Source organism: Scyliorhinus canicula, chromosome 10, assembly GCF_902713615.1.
Source record: "Scyliorhinus canicula chromosome 10, sScyCan1.1, whole genome shotgun sequence".
NCBI classification, from domain to species: Eukaryota; Metazoa; Chordata; class Chondrichthyes; order Carcharhiniformes; family Scyliorhinidae; genus Scyliorhinus; species Scyliorhinus canicula.
In genome coordinates, this window is record NC_052155.1 from 124885776 (window position 1) to 124903404 (window position 17629).

The window sequence follows — 17629 nt, forward strand, 5'->3', positions numbered from 1 at the left end:
ATGATGGCTGGGATTTACTGACCACACCGCCGCATATTTTTAGGCGGCAGAGACAGCTCGCCAGCAGGATCTATCGACCCCACTGTTGACAATGGGATTTCCCGGTGACAGCACCCCTCGTCACCGGGAAATCTGTGCGCCGTAGCGGGACTGGAATTCCTTGCTGGCGTGAACAGCTGGTAAATCCCACCAGATATTTCTGGCCATCATTTGATCTCACGTTAAATTGTGGTAAAAGCATATCTGACATATTGCTAAGTTATACTCATACCTCATTCTTCCATTGCTGAATTTCTAACCCCACCTTCAGTAGCTTAAGGATCTGCTCCTGAAATTCTCTCCATGCCATACTCCCCACTTCCACTCTCCACAAACCAACTAATCCAGAGCTCCATAGTCTGATGCTTTTTCCCACATACCCATCACCCAATGGTTCCCAGCATACTGCTGCAATGACATCACCCAATGGTTCCCAGGTTCCATACTGCTGCAACGAAACAACTTCAAGATCTTCATTCATTCTCAAAAGTCAAGTCCCACCTTATTCAAGTAATTTTCTCCAGCCATATCATAGAATCCCTAGAGTGCAGAAGGAGGCCATTCGACCCAATGAGTCTGCACCGAACCTCTGAAAGAGCTCTCTACTTAGGCCTTCTCCCCTGCCCTACAGAAGTGCCCAATAGGGATCTACCGGGGAGTGTAAATATACTGTTCGTAAATAAAACTTATTTTCGGGCAGCACGGTAGCATTGTGGATAGCACAATTGCTTCACAGCTCCAGGGTCCCAGGTTCAATTCCGGCTTGGGTTACTGTCTGTGCGGAGTCTTCACATCCTCCACATGTGTGCGTGGGTTTCCTCCGGGTGCTCCGGTTTCCTCCCACAGTCCAAAGATGTGCAGGTTAGGTGGATTGGCCATGATAAATTGCCGTTAGTGTCCAAAATTGCCCTTAGTGTTGGGTGGGGTTACTGGGTTATGGGGATAGGGTGGAGGTGTTGACCTTGGGTAGGGTGCTCTTTCCAAGAGCCGGTGCAGACTCGATGGGCTGAATGGCATCCTTCTGCACTGTAAATTCTATGAATCTATGTAGCCCCACCTAATCTTTGGACACTAAGGGGCAATTTAGCAAGGCCAATACACCTAACCGGCACATCTTTGGACATATATCTCAGTCCATCCCCACTTTCCTTCTGACCTCGGGTTTCTGCTTGACCTCCTCCTCTCTATTCTAATATTAGAGACTGCTATTTCTGCTGCAGCACCTAGCACTTTTCATTTCTCTTCCAAAACCAGTTTGTTCTGCTTGCTTGTTCCCTGCCATCTACAGTCTCATGGGAATCTCTATGTTTGATCATGTAGGATTTCTGGTGGCAGCATGTATGTGGAGGTCGCAAGTTGGATGGCTCCTGCTGGAGCTTTCGGTTTTTGGTCCTTTTCACCCATTTGGGGGGAAATTGTATATGATTTATCTCCAGGAAAGTTGTGGCAACTAAAGGATGTTGAAAAACCAGAAGAAAAATACGGGAAGAAAAGGTGCGAGCGACAGTCTGCCTGAGAGCTCGAGTCTGGTGTGGAGTTCTGTGGGAGGAAAGATGGTGGGAGCAAGCTTGTTGGGTGGGGTTGCGCCCATTACAGTGGACAAGCTGGCTGAGATGATGGCGGTTATGTTTGAGTGGCAGTCCGCCAAGCATTTTCATGGTCATCAGAAAGAGATGATAGGCTTGCTCCAGGAGTTGGTGGGTGATACGCTGGCCCCGAGAAAGGATGCTCTGGGAAAGACTCAACGGCGGTGCGGGAGCAAGGAGAGGTGTTGAATGGGGGGAGGAGACAATGTCACAGCACAGCGCACAGTTCACCTCAATGGGAGAGGAGCTGCGGAAGGTGCAGGAAAGTAATAAAGGGCTGCGAGCCAAAACGGAAGACCTGGAGAACGGGTCAGGGTGGCAGAATCTGCGGATTGTGGGACTGCCTGAGGGGCTGGAGGTCGACAACGTACTTTGCGGAGATGTTCGCCAAGTTGTTGAGGGAGGAGGAGGACCTTCCCTCTTTGAGCTGGATAGGATTCGTTGGTAGCTCCGTCCAAAGCCAAAGGTGGATGACCACCAAGGACTGTCATAGTCTGCTTTCAGAGCTACCTGGTGAAGGAGAAAGTTTTGAGATTAACAAAGCAGAATCGAGAGGGGAAGTGGGAAGGCAGTGGTATTCGTATTTACCAAGATCTCACGGCGGAGCTAGCAAGATGATGGGCAGCCTTTGGTAGGGCAAAGGCAGCGTTGCACAAGAGCAATGTGCGGTTTGGGGTGGTCTACTCGGCAAAGTTAAGAGTTACGCACAACTGCAGCGACTATTACTTCGAGATGTCAGAGGAGGCAGAGGCATTTGTGAAGGCTGAAGGACTGGATTGGACTTTGTCTTTCTTCATGTTGTGGTTGGGAGGGGATGGTTTTGGGATATTGGGGTGATATGTTGGGATTTGTTTCCCTGTGTTTGGGTGTCTATCATGTTGGGTTGTTTGGATGGACCGGATGTGGGGGGGGGTCCTTTATGTTGTTTTTTTGGTATTGGGGGAGGGAGCTCTGGCAGGGAACACCTTGCTCGCAAATGCAAGTTTGCTAGTAAACGGAAGCGAGATATGGGAGGAGCACAAAGGTGTTGGCTGTGTTTATGAAGGAGAGGGGGGGGGGGGGGGGGATGGATCCGTAGGGTAGGGAATATTCCTTCTTTTCAACGGTCCATAACATGTACTCAAGGATCGACTTATTGTGGGCAAGTCATTGTTGGTGGTGAGGAAAGCAGAATACTCAGCGATTGATATATTTTGGGCGACGTCCTGGCGAAGGAGCCGTAACAGTGGCCAGCACGGCAGTTGGATGTGGGCTGTTTGTGAACCCGAGTTTTTGTGTAAAGATGGCAAAGGTGATTATATGACTATATCGGGTTCAATAGGAATGGGGAGGTCTTACAGTCAGTTGTCTGGGTGGTGCTGAAGGTGGTGGTAAGGGGCGAGATCACTTTGTTTAAGGCTCAGGTGGACAGGGAGGCAAGAGAAGAACAGCAGCGGCTGGTAGAGGAAACCTTGGAGGTGGACGGGAGCTATGCAGATGATCCCACTCCAGGACCCCTGGTGAGGAGAAAGCAATTGCAGGCACACTTTGACGGTCTGTCCATAGGGAAAGTGGCTCGGCAGGCTAAGGGGGGTAGTGTATGAATATGAGGAGAAGATCAGTTGCTTGATAGCGGGCCAGCTCCGCCGGCAGGCAGCTCTACAGGAGATTGTTCGGGTCCGAGATGGGTCAGGAGAGGTGGTGGTGCGTAGGTTGGTGCCATGGGGGACGAGTCGGATATGAGGGATATTTTGGGAGAGGGGCTTTGGAGTGTCCGAGAGTAGGAGAGGGAAAGGCTGGACCAGACAGTGGGATTGAGCAGTTCGGGGCAGTGTTAGGGAAGATGCAAACGGGCAAAGCACTGGCGCCAGATGGGTTCCGTCCCGGTGGAGTTCTATAAGAAATTTTTGGATAAGCTGACGCTGCTTTTGGTGGAGATGTTTGAAGATGTTGTGGCTAAGGGGGCGCTCCTGGAGACAATGGGACAGGCATCCATTTTTCTGTCATTGAAAAAAGATAAGGACCCGGTGGACTGGGGGTCTTATTGGCCAATATCTCTGCTAAATGTGGATGTCACAATTCTTACCAAGGTGTTGGCACTTAGGTTGGAAGAGGGAAGATCAGACGGAGTTCGTAAAGGGGAGGCAGTTGTCGTCAAACGTGCAACGTTTGTTAAATGTGGTGCTCTCTCCAGCAAAAGGGGGGGAGCCGGAGGTGGCACTGGATGCGGAGAAGGTATTATACCATGTAGTGTGGAGATATTTGCGGTGTTGGAGAGGTTAGGGATTTGGCTGAAGTTTGTGGCGTGAGTCAAATTGTTTTACAGAGAACTGAAGGCAAGTGTGCACACCAATGAGGTGAATTCGGGGAAGTTTTGGTTACATAGGGGAACGAGGCAGGGGTATCCCATGTCCCCCCTCCTGTTTGCGGTGGCGATAGAGCCCTTGGCGATTGCATTGAGGTGCTCAGATAAGTGGAAGGGGATAGTTGGTGTGTGTGTGTTTGGAGCATAGGGCGTCTTTGTATGCTGATGATTTGTTGTTATACATCTCCAACCTGGTTCTACAGTGGGTGTTTTGAATGGGACTGCTCGGGAGATTCGGGGCTTTTTCAGGCTAGAAGCTGAATCTGGAAAAGAGTGAGTGTTTTCTCTGGGCGCGAGAGCTGGTTTAGGGTGGGAGGTTTGCTGTTACGAGTGGCGACTACTGACTTTAGGTTTTTGGGGGTGCAGGTAGGTCGAGACTAGGCCCTGCTCCGTAAATTGAATTTCACGAGCCTGGTGGTCGGGACAAGGAGGATTTGCGGAGATGGGACAACTATCTGTGGGGGCAGATGTTTTGGCCTTTGCCTCGCTGATTCCTTGCAGGCGGGTCCTGTTGGGTGGAGGTCAATCTCTCCGTCCTGTGCCTTAGTATGGCTATGGACTTGACTGAGTTCCTGTACTTGTGAGTCGGTTAAGTTTATTTTGAGGGAGGGCAAGTGAGGGGTTCCACAAGAGATGGGGTCTGTTTATATTACCCTTTAAAGAGCTGGTTACAGTCAGCTGTTGAGGGGAGGGGGGGGGGGTGTGTGTTTTATCTGAGTTCCTGGGGTATTGAAGGATGGGGGGGTGGTGTTTGGGGGTTTGCTTTTTTGTTATTTTACTTTGTTGTGTTGTATAGTTAAAATGTAAAAAATTGAATTAAAGTATTAAAAAAAACCACACTTTGCTGCAGGATTCTCCATTTGCGGGACGCTCCGCTTTGCCGGTAGCACACTCACGCCTGTGGGTTTTGCGACGGCGTGAGGTGGCCACAATGGGAATCCCAATTAGCTGTCTGCGGGAAGGGAGAATCCCGCTGCCAGTGGGTGCTCACCGTGCCAGAAAACAGGATTGGCGGTACGGAGAATCCCACCCCTGATTATGATTTCAAATTCCCGCTATTCCACAAACTCCCTACTTGCTATTCATCTTCTCACCTAAAGTATATGTGAGTTGAGCTCCATAACAAAGTTGTTATTCTTGACTTATTTTCTTCAAAATTGCAGATTAGGATGACCATATATAAACTGTGCTGTGTCTATTTGCAGCAAATTTAATAAATTAATGCCTGGTATTCCTATAATATTGTGACTAAACATTGTTCCAAATGTTTAACATGGCTCATAACAATTATACAATTGTATTTCATTTTAATGAAGATTAAACAACCTATACTATAATTATATCAGGATATTTGAGAACGTCAGTTTAGATAAATTGTATTCTTTTGTCCCTGTTATTTGAAATTCGGAGTTCAGCAGAAACAGATAACTGCCACGTTATTCAGCTCTGTTTAATAAATGTGTTCTATATTCCATCAAAATTCCCTAAATTATGTAATTTACAAATCTGATAATCTGAATTGGAGAAAGCAATGGCTGGCATTAAATCTGATAGACCTGGTCCGCAAGTACTTCTTAGAAAGGTCAGTATTAATGGTGTTAAAGTTTAAAAATTAACTCACCAGAAGTCAAAAGAGAAATAACTAAAGACTTGCAATGTATGTTACTGTGGCTCGATATTGCACAGTACTACTAACATTCACAGTTACATTTTCACTTTAGTTGTGCAGTCAGTGTGCAGGTGTTTGAAGAAACATGTGAAATTCTTTAGACTGTAATGCTAGTCAGAATAATAAAACGCATGCAGTAAACACAGCACTCCACGCCAAACGGCTGATCACTAACACTGCAGATCTACTGGTGTGCACAAACAACGAGTAATGCACAACTTAAACAGATACAAACCTCTAACATGAGATTACTATGTTTGACATACACATTTTCACCTTTGATTCGCTTTACAAGACTATTCTGTAAAAAAAAAAGCAAGAATAAAATGGAAACGAAAAATAAAAATGTGGAACAAAAAGCTAGCAAAGGAAAAAGGTAAACAAAAATTATACTAATTAAGCAAAGCGACATTTAGGGAAAATATGAATCTATCACAGAAACAGAAGAGTATGGGAAAATAATAGTTCAGATTGATCGGCTACTTCTACAATCTATACTTTTACATAAAAATCTCTTCCTTGTACCTGGGTCTTGGATTCTGTTTCATCCTCTTGGTCAGACTGATGGCATAAAGAAGGGTTTAAAATCAAAGCTTTAACATCTAATCACTGACACCATGTCAATGTACAAACTTAGTCACAAAAAAGCCATACTACCGTAAGCAAAGTTACTGTTGTATATTACACATTCAATAGATTTTGAAGTCAATCGTCATACAGAAGGGTCAGAAATGTATAGAGCACGAAAAATCTCAAATGATCAAACTACTTGCTTCAGATTGTGAGAGTACAAAACCTCCTTACAGCTCAAAAACAGCTTTATGGGAGAGACTAGGAGGATATCTTTAAAATAGTTTGGGATCATTACCATCCACAGGAAGACAATAACTCCTCTTTAAAAAATATATAACACAAAGAACTTTAACAGAAGAACAACCAGTTATGCCATACATTCATTGTGTTACACTATTCACGTGACTGCATTTACTTGTGTGCATATTGGTAGACACACAGTACGTGCATTTGAGCCAGAAACACATGAACGAATGAATGAAGTGTATAATTATATAATTATGCAAATTCTGCCAATTTCTCACTGTTAACACATATGTATTTTCAAGAGTGTTCTCAAACGTGACCATCGCTAAAGTGGACATGATGAAATCATGTTTTGCTTTTTGTTGTTTGGATTGCACATAACTGCCAGTTCTCATCATGTTGAGCGACTGGCTAAACAGCTGATTCCACCAGCAAATCACAGAATATGGTACATAAAGTACCATCTCATTTGAACACATCCTTTAAACAATGTGAAATAAAATGTTTTACTTAGCTAAAGTACTACAAGTATTATGTAATTTTGAGTAAGGTGAATTAATTTTAAGTGAAGCATTTAAGTAAAAAGAAGCATTGTTAAAGCTGCAGCAATCAACCACCTTCCAATTTCAACAACATAAAACCCACTAGCCAGTGGCATCGACGCATTAAGACTAGTCAAAAGCCGGACCATTGGCAAATGCAGTAGGAAAATGAAACACTAAGTTTGAAAAGAGAAACAAAAGATGAGATGAGTGCAGATAATCGGCAGGAAAGAAATTCTTTTTAGGTACATGCCAACAGGACAGAGCAATAGCTTTCTGTAGCTTTCACTAACTTTGTTTTCTGAACCAATTATAATAATGCCCAAACAACAGCAATAAGTAGGCTGGTGTACGAAGCACTTAATGCCATAAAGCAGTGAAAGTGGGTCAGTCCATGATACCTGACAGTGTGAGTGTTGATACCAGCTAGGTTATCAAAGTCTGTACTTGCAAACATTGGAGATTTTGAAGGGCAAGTTGCATAGTTCCGCATCAAAATAATGACCTGGTTCATAATTTTAGTTTGGGAAAATTTGTAAGATATTAAAATCTATGCAAATGCCTGCATTTTCTGCTAATAAATCACATTTTTGTTAATCTTGAGAAGGGATGTTGTATGAGTGGAAAACAAGGGCAAACACAGATGCTTTTAATGTCGTTATAGATTATGGTTTCCTGGTCTAATTTTCATGCAGTGCATTTTCTCAATGACTTTTTGAACTACTCTGACTATTTTGTATCCTGCTGCTCTTGCTGGCCAATTTTCATTTTAGCTTAGAATAAATGCACTGTTACTTGGTACTTGGCAATTCTTCACATGAATCTGTATAGTATCTTGTGGCTACAATAATGTCAAATTAACAGCTGCACCAGTTAAAACTCTCAGACAAACAAGTGAGATTATGAGGATCATTTCCATGGGAAACGCAGGCTGGTGGAACGTACAAACCTCTGCGGTGGTTTCCCCATCAGCAGGAGCCGTGGTGTCAGTCTGTTCACTGTCAGTCTATTTTGTCAGCACAATCCCAAGATGTCCAGTAGGAAAGCAGGAATAAAAATACATCAGCCTTGTCAAAACAGTGAAACTTATTTGTAAGGTGTCTTACTCACATCTCTCATTGTGCTTTTGCTTCAGTCACAAAAATAACTCATTAGATGCATGAAACAAACAAATGAATGGAACTACCTCAGAGGAATGTGTACCGCAAAATGGGACGTGCAATAGCAAGCTACAAGATTGCCTTTTAAAAACGAAAATCACATTGTTTAAAGGCCTCATCAAAATGATATTTCAGTTCTATTGTATTTTACTGAAAAGATGATCATTTTTGGGCCAAATATTACAACATTCGTAAGCAAATGGCTTACAGGTACAAATTTGGAAATATTGGTCCTAGAGAAACTCATTTAAACCCTTTCCAATTACAGTGAAAGTTGCATGAAGTAAGAATCCCTTTTCCACAGTTAGATAGAGGTTGATTACTTTCAAGTTATATCTGTAAATGACTGGTCTATGCACTCAGAACAGATCAATTATGTATCTCAAACTAATGACGAAATACAACTGGGTCACATCCATGTTTCAGCAAATGTGTAGCTTTCATAAAAAAGGAACAGTATGTGTATACAACAATGAACCAAGGATATATCCTAGTACATACCCTGAAGTACCTGTTAATTATTAAAATTGAGACTGAGAAAGGATATACACTTGATATTTTAGTGGCAGGAAAGGGGAAGAGCTAGAAATTGGATTTGGCCAAAAATGAGTGGCATGCTCAGAACACACAGCTGAAGCCCGGGGTTCTTCTCAAATTAGATGTTATCAACATACTTCTAAGTGAGCTGTGGATACCATTTAGTCATTTAGAGGCAGTTTGCCATTTTGGGAATCTGCAATTGGCAGTGTCCCACACGTAGGTCCTGAGAGGCAGGCGAGGAGCACAGGAAAGAGGCAAACGCAGGACAGCAGCGTGAAGCACTTCAGCCACTAAGTCAAATTAAAAGGAAGAACTTTTTCTGGTTTATTGGCAGCCTTCAGCCTTCCCTTTTAAAGGACTGCTGACTAACCCGCAGTAAGAACAAGAAAACTGGTGAGGACTATATCTAGGACATGCTCCACTCATGTTGAATAATTTATGAGAGGGTATCTTAAAGTGGTATTAGGAACTCTACACATGAATGCCTCTTCAAGGTAGCCATTAGGGATGCCTGAATATCACTCGAGTCAAACTTATCTTGCATGTATTTCAGGTGCCTTGGAGTGTAAGATATAGCTCGGCAAAGTAGGAATTTTCTGTCCCAATTTCATACTAAGACAATGGAACGTTACACTGTCCAGTTTACCCGCTGAAGTGTTTATGCAGCTTTTTTTTTTGAGATACAAAATTGATTTGGTATAGTTTAAATGAAACAATTACAATTTTGTAACCAACTATTCTTGTTTGACAAAAAATGCAATTCGTTTACACAGAAGCAAAGTTTACTTGAGAACTATTTTCAGTCACTGTAACAATAGTCTAACTTTCAAGGGCCATTCCTCTCTTTAAAAATAATTAAGGTCTGCTTGCAGCATTTACTGGTCTCAGCAGATTTTTTAAAAAAAGGACTTTTGCTATATCACTACCAGGACTAAAATGAAATGAAAATCACTTATTGTCACGAGTAGGCTTCAATGAAGTTACTGTGAAAAGCCCCTAGTCGCCACATTCCGGCGCCTGTCGGGGGAGGCTGGTACGGGAATCGAACCGTGCTGCTGGCCTGCTTGGTCTGCTTGAAAAGCCAGCGATTTAGCCCAGTGAGCTAAACCAGGGAGGAATTGCTAGCTCTACCATCAATTATCAAAATATTTAATTTGATGGGCATGGACCCATGTGGGGCTGTCATTGAAATAATTAAAACGGTGCAAGGTATTTTCGTATTTTCCTGTTTTACAAAATTTTGTAATTTTGCATATAAAAATCACATGAAAGTACGGAAATTGGCACTCTCAAATTCATTACTTTTTTCCTTAGTTTCCTAAACCTGTTACTTCAGGAAAGTTATTTATATACTAATAACAGATACCAATATTTTATTTGTCAAAGGACACTTAATTATTAACAGTGTACACTGACGGAGCAGTGGTGTATTAGAATTGTGGAAGAGGGATGACCGAGCTAAGAAAGCAGCAAGATATCAGCATTTCACAAGAAGGAAAATATGCGATCAATATAACATTAAAGGTCTATTAAAGGAGTACTGTTCTAACTTTACTGACATTGTGACACATTTATAAACATGTTTTGAGAGACTTCACCAGCACAGTGAAGGTTTTCTATTAATCATCTTTTGTGTGGAAAATTAGGAAATTTGGCTTCAATGTTCATTTTAATAACCTTTCCAAATGTATGGAAACAAAACTGACATCCTATCAGTGGACTACAATAGATAGCTGAAAGATTCTGCAATACAAAATTTTCCAGTAAATTAAGTATGAAAATCAACTTCTGCTCAAAGATACAGAGTAAGTATGCAATATAGTCCATGTTTTAAGAGCTTTGAATCAAGTACAATTCTGATTTATGCTATCCTAAATGCACAGATATATAGGTCATGATGCAAACAGACCCTCATTGATTGAACCATCCTTACATGCAATGTGGACCAGACAATGACCATTAATTTAGCTTCTCTTATATATTTCCAAGAATAACACAGAACATGCACAATAATTTATGTACACTTGGCTATCAGCCAATTCTGGGTGCTCCAGAGTAGAGGTTCTCAACTGCGGGTCCATGAGAAGGTTTAAGGCTCAGCCAAATCAGCATCTTTCAAAGATAAAACTTTTTTAAAAATTCTATTCTACAAAATGAGTACCCAAAAAAGTAAAACTGATCAATGTCAATAGTACCCCGTTTATTACGAAGTGAGAGAACTGGAAGTAGGCTATTTTATAAACCGACCCTAATTCAGTCCACAAGTTAGATTGATGTGGTACTGCCGCCACCAATGATGTTGGAAGGGAGTAGAAGAGACTCCACTCGCTTACATTTCCAAGATCTGTTAGTGAGATTTGGCAGTGGATTATTTTCCCACCATGTTCTGTGGTGCATTCTCTCCTGATCACCATTTTAAAATCAGGTAAGTAGAGCAACAGGTTAATGAGATTTGAAATCATTTAGTTCCGTCACAGGCAGAAAACTTACCAAATAATGTTGGTGATTACTCAGCTGATTCCACCGTCTCGTATTCCTGCAGCTGAGGGCTGCCTATCTGTGCTGCTGTTACCGAATCCAAGCATGGCACGGGCAGCTGATCAAACCCCTCTCCCCCCTTTGCTGCTGTGGTTTGAAGTCCAAGTCAGGGTACATAACTTATATAGGGTGTGGACAGTATTGAAAGCAGACTTTTTTTTAATATTGGGAAATAGGCCTGGTACAAAAGTAAACATAATCTCTGGTGATCCACCTGATTTTCTATTGTGGGATCTTATTTGCACAAGTGGGGGTTTGATGAATTTTACCACATGATAGGAGCCATCCTATATAGGAGCGCTCCTCTACAGAAGGACAATGGGATTTATATAACATGGGAAGGGGATCTCACAGAAACAAAAAGGTTGAGAACTCCTACTCTGGAGGATGATTTGAGATTAGACACCAAGTTTTCACTCTGAGCCTAGACCGAGTCTATGTCCCTGAATCTGTTTTAGTGCCTGCAAAATTACACTATATATTCTGCCTACTTCATTCATCTACTTCCAAAGCAGAATTAAACCATTGATTAAAAATACTACTTTCTTTTTACCTTTCTGTACTAAAATAAGTCAAGGCAAAAAAACTGAATAAGGCCACTTTAAGGGTAATTCATGCTGACAGTTCCTGGACATTATTCAGTAACGTCAAATTCTATATTAAACAGAACGTCACAAACAACAGGCAGGATATTTCACTCAGAGTTCAGGCGTGACAGTGAGACAAAAACTTCGATTTTTAAGAAGTTGTATTATCAAACATAAAATGATGCATTCTGTGACTAATCAGGCCCTTGGTGTTTGGTATTTCTACACATATTGAGCCAGTCACTGAGAAGAACAAGGTTCACTGAAGAACAAATGGTCTACTGTATTACTACTGAGATTATGGCTGACCCACATCAGAGAAACTAAACTGATTGACCAATCAACTGGCTCCAACTCCTAAGGAAATGCCAGCATGGTTTATTTGAATGACCTCATTCAATTTAGGAATTTACATCTATATAAGAGCGAGAACTTAGTGCCACATGCCAATTACTTCATATTTTTCCACGATTATTACTGAACGGTTTTTATAGCTGTGAAGAATTGACCTGTTTTCCAGAGACTTTTTTCCTTCTGCAAGTACAAAAACTTTTTGTCTAATCTGATAAATTACAGTTATGCCTCACTGAAACATAACTTTAACAACAAGGAAAAACAGCAATGAGTTTCTGAAAGTAAGATTACTATTGCAGCATTTTACATTGCGCAGGACACCCAAGCACTGAACACAAAGAAATGTGTTCTAGGCTGAGGTACACACCTCTTCCTCTGAACTGTCACTCAGGTCATTGTCAACTGAGGCACTCAAGGAGGTTGCCCTGGGCTCCAGGTAGCACAGGCAAAGAGCAAGAGGGAAGGAGAGGATGAGAGCCAAAGGTACAGGGAAAGAGGCTGAAAGCAGGAAGAAGAAAATGAAAAGAAAACAGGGGATAAGTGATGGCGATTGAATAGGCAGATAACGTTGGAAACTTTCAGGTAAGAAACTGGCATCAGTGAAGCTTGGGAAGGTAAGGTAACCATCATCATCTAACAAAGAAAATGATGCTGGGAGATGCAAGGAGAACGAAAACAAGGTTCCCCCTTTCCTAGATTTAGGCTCTAGATCTTGGCCCTTTTTGAATCCTATTGCTTTCTTATCAACACAGTTTGAAGAATCATAGTCCAATAATGGATGAAGAGTGCTTCTGGGGTCTTCAGCTTCAAGACAACCAGCTGATTTTGAAACATTCTCTGTACATCTCCTATGAACGCTTGTTGATGACACAAGAGAGTCACAGTGCAAAGGCAGAGAGCAAGAGGAAGAGCAGAATGAATCTGTGACAAAGAATGATGTCTATAGGGGAACAAAAAGGAAATCAGCGAAGATGCAGGGGCAACAGAAATGAGCAGGAACATTAAAAAAAGACAAAAGTAAAAATTATTAGTTAAGTCATCCCACAGTATTTGTTCTTCCAAAATTTCAGAGCTTCTGCTAACCAGAAATATTAAGCATTTTGGGATTGGAAATGCTAAATTGCAGGGGGTCCTGCAGCAATTATGCACAAGTATAATTTGAATTCCTACAATTTGTTTAAATGCTTTTAAAGAGCATCTGTCCATCCCCCACTGCACATAATACAGAATTAGTTATCTGTTTACTGTGTTCACTTAAATAATTTGTTTTTATTGAATCTTTTTATCTAATCATTTACTGTTTTTTCTCTTTATTGAGTATTTCTTCACTGTACTTGTTTACTTCTCACCCACAATTAATCCTGAACTTGCTTACTTGCACTTTGATTCATATGATGTCATTTTATTTTTCTAATTCCTCTTTGCTCTTCACCGAGTTGATCTGCTGCTTTCACCCTTCCTAGTTATCCTACCAGTAGTGATGGTTTCCTTGTTGGTCCCATTCCAACACTGTTAGAATGAATTATATCTCTTGTATGCAAACATTTTAGTGCAAGTTCAGTTCATCCAGGAAGACCTACTGGGACTTGCAGATGTCAACTGCAGAGCATTGGGAACATGAAAGGGTTTGCAGGATACAATGGGGGCATTTAAAATAAAATGCTGCTACTTAGCAAACATTAATTGGAGTATGGAATGCAGAAGATGGAAAATTTCTAGGCAGTCAGTCAAATTTCAAGTGCCTTTTGACTTAGAATCGCAAGTTAATGGAAACTCTGAAAATTTGAAAAATGGCAAAGAAAACTTTTTCCTATCACAGCACAGTTCATTTTTACTGACATAACACCAGTTAGAAAAATTAATATAACTCTGAAGAGGCGATAACTGCTTACTGTCATCGTGTTTTGTATCAGTTTGCCTACTTCTTGGGATATATGATGAATAATTAAAGTTCAAGTTTACGTATAAAACAAAGGAAAAGGTTTTACATTCTGTCGGGGGTGAAATCATACTGTTAACAACTGTGGCTTAATATGTTCACATGATGTTATTCTATCCACTATTTTAACAAAGGCATTAACCCATTTAAAATAATGGATCGGTGGGCAGTTAGAATTGCCCTAGTAATCTACACAACAGCAGGCGTTTCCTGGCAGCTGATTACCCTACTTGTTGAAGAGTCTCAGAGCTGTGAGATTTTCCATTAACATTTACCCAGAATAGGTGGAAATCAGTTAGCAGAACTTAAAGTCAGGCCCACGAGTTAACATTTCTGGATTTGTGTGAGGGTTTTCCAGCTCAGTCAAAAATTTGTCCAAAACTGATCTGGAGTTAAAATCAGGCCCAATAGCGTTAAAATAATGGGTAAATAAATTTAACATAAACATCTTAAACATGTCCTATGTCAACAATTAGCACCAAAGACAGGAACAGTAATATCTTGGGGAACAAAATGTCACCGTGGGTCCCAGCTAAGGAATTTTCTTTATGATACCAATTTGGAAGCATCATCACCAAAGTAATTTAGACAGCAGTTCACTGTTTTCTCTAAACATGGTAATAAATACTTAAATATTGCTTTCTCAGTGTTACTATGTTCTAAAGAAAAGCTTCATGGCCAAAGAAGATGATAATAGTACTGCAGAGATCAGAAGGCAAGTTTATGAACAGACCGATTAGCAAGTCTATTGAGAGCGAAACAGTGGTGCTATGGAGCCGAATTGCTGCGCGGTACATTTTTGCGCTCACAATTTGTGATGTGGTATGTTCCCAGTCTTGTAGGATCAGTTTAAACAGAATAAGGGATATAATGGTGGGGGGTTTGCTCCAGGCTTCTGCTGATGCCGCCTAACAGCTGATTGTAGAGTAGCAGAGACAGGAAATTATGAATGACATATTCCTCAGGCAAGGTTTGCTGTTTGGCATGGGAGACCAAAGGAGGAGTAAAAGTAATATACTCTCCTCCAAATCAAATAACAATCTACTAAAATTAATTGATTTATGTTTTGGGGATATATGGAAGGCACAGAAATTACACAACATTTCTGTAATAGCCTTCCAGAAATCATAAAATATGAACAAGTGGAAAATATTAACCTGTTCAAACCAGATTTCACTCAGCGGTAATTGGCTTTATAAAGCAACAAAAATATTACATTGCAGCAGCCAATGCGTCTTTGATAAAATTTGTTAAAAATTGAGTATTGCCAGCGCTTAGGAATTATACATTATTTGAGCTTTATTCTGAGCTCAAGTCTTCAGCTGAACTTCTCAGATATGATACATCATTTGAATTTGTTTTGGGACTTGGATTAGGTGCATATTGAGTGAACCTAGAAAATGTACAGTGGAGCATAGCTTGTTTTAGACACATCTGGTGATAACTAGTTTCCTGCAAGTCAGTTGCTTTGCTGATTCTATAGTTGGCTATAGTTCTCTGCCACCAAGCTAATAACATCCAGTATCATAAGAAACAGAAGCTGGAGTTGGCCATTTGACTCATTGAGCCTGCTCTTCCATTCAATATGTTCTGATTGTGACCTTGCTGCCACTTTTCCTGCCTCGTCTGTTCCCCCCAAAACGCTTAACACCTTTGACGATTTAAAATCTGTTTCATTTGGCCGTGAATATGTGCAATGACCCAACTTCCACTGTTTATTGTGGAAGAGAATTACACAAACCAACCATCAGAGACGAAATTCCTTCTCATCGCTATCTTAAATGGGGAACTCCTATTTTTAAACTGTGGTCCAGAGTTCTAGATTCCCCTTCAACCTTCCAGCATCAATCCGGTCAGGCCAACTGAGATTCAATAAGACCATCTCTCATTCTTCTAAACACGAATCAGTATAGGCTCAGCCTGCTCACCTTTCCTTATAAGATAACCCCTTCGTCCCAGGAATCAACCTCATGAACCTTCTCCAAACTGCTTCCAATGCAGGTGTATCCCTCCTTAAGTAAAGAAACTAAAAGTGCACACATTATTCCAGGTGCAGTCTCACCAAGGCATTGTATGGTTGCAGAAAGCCAACCCTACTTTTATCATCCATCCCCCTTTCAAGAAAGGCCAACATTCCATTTTCCTCCTAATTACTTGCTGCATCTGCATGTTAGCATCTTTAAAATTCATAATGGAGGACATCCAGATTTCCCTGTACTGCAGCATTCTGCAGTCTCACTCTATTTAAATAATATTTAACTTTTCTATCCTACCTGCCAAAAATGGACAACCTCACATTTATTCCACACTATAGATCATAACAGGTCATTTTCCATCACTAAGAAAAGATCCTGACTGCCACATCTATTATAGTTCAAAATATATAAAATAATACAGAAACAACTCAAGAAAGATCTCAATTTAGAGATTAAGGGAGAATTTTAATGCTAATAACATGAATTTGGGTCACGGTGGGAAGTTAAAATATCAAAAATCTGGGGTGGAATTCTCCGACCCCTCGCAGGTAACCCTGGTAGCTGAGTTTTCCAGGTCTTGGGAGACCTTTTGATTAAAGGGAGGCAGAGACTGTTAGATTCAGGACGTAAGTGCCTTCCTACTTACCTGCTGGATCCAGAATATCTGTTTCGCTGACTTGTGACCAGACCACCTAATCCTCTGAGTGCACGAGGACTCTGATCTCCCTCATCACCAGCCCTTCTAATCTCTTCCACGATGTTTCCAGTCTGTCCTTGGACTCCAATTTCCCCTGGCCTGAACCACCGAAATGTTCCTTGCTCCATCACCACTCCTTGATTTTCTCTCGCTCATTTCTTTTTCCCAGCCACGGCATACCCACTTAATAGTCAGCTATCCTCTCAATTAGGGTGGCTACAGTTGGGAAAGGAATCAAAATCCTCATTAATTCCTGCCATTAAATTTGAACCAAGGACCAATACAGCACAGAAAAGGCCCTCCAGCCCTCCAAGCCTGCACCGATCACGTGTCCTGTCTAGACCAACCGCCTGTATCCTTCTATACCCCGTCTGTTCATTTGCCTATCCAGATAAGTCTTAAAGATCGCTAATGTATCTGCCTCAACCACATCACTCGGCAGTGCATTCCAGGCCACCACCACCTCTGTGGAAAAAACTTCCTCCACACATCTCCACTGAACCTATTTCCCCTCACCTTGAACTTGTGCCCCCTTGTAATTTTCAATTCTGCCCTGGGAACAAGCTTCCAACCGTTCACCCCATTTATACCCTTAATAATTTTATAAACTTCTATCAGGTCGCCCCTCAGCCTCCGTCTCTCTAGTGAGAACAATCCCAGTTTCTTCAATCTCTCCTCATAGCTAATACCCATCATACCTGGCAACATCCTGATAAACCCTTTCTGTACTCTCTCCAAAGCCTCCACGTCCTTCTGGTAGTGTGGTGACCAGAATTGGACACAGTATTCCAAATGTGGCCTAACCAACATTCGGTATAACTGTAACATAATTTTTGAGA

General features: G+C 41.5%; 1 protein-coding gene across 18 annotated transcripts in view; it reads right to left on the minus strand.

Moving 5' to 3' along the window:
• The window catches only part of LOC119972651 (band 4.1-like protein 3), a 404335-nt gene that overhangs the window by 50976 nt on the left and 335730 nt on the right, over positions 1-17629 (minus strand). For 11 of the 18 annotated variants that reach the window (XM_038809700.1, XM_038809702.1, XM_038809693.1 and 8 more), the window contains 4 exons: positions 12546-13118; positions 7949-8005; positions 6164-6199; positions 5874-5939 (listed from right to left, as the gene is read on the minus strand). The exons of 1 other annotated variant lie outside the window; for it this stretch is intronic. In XM_038809700.1, coding sequence (XP_038665628.1) covers positions 5874-5939; positions 6164-6199; positions 7949-8005; positions 12546-13118 — 732 coding nt within the window. The remainder of the gene's footprint in view (positions 1-5873; positions 5940-6163; positions 6200-7948; positions 8006-12545; positions 13119-17629) is intronic. 6 more of the 18 variants (XM_038809695.1, XM_038809704.1, XM_038809705.1 and 3 more) reach the window with 6 other exon arrangements.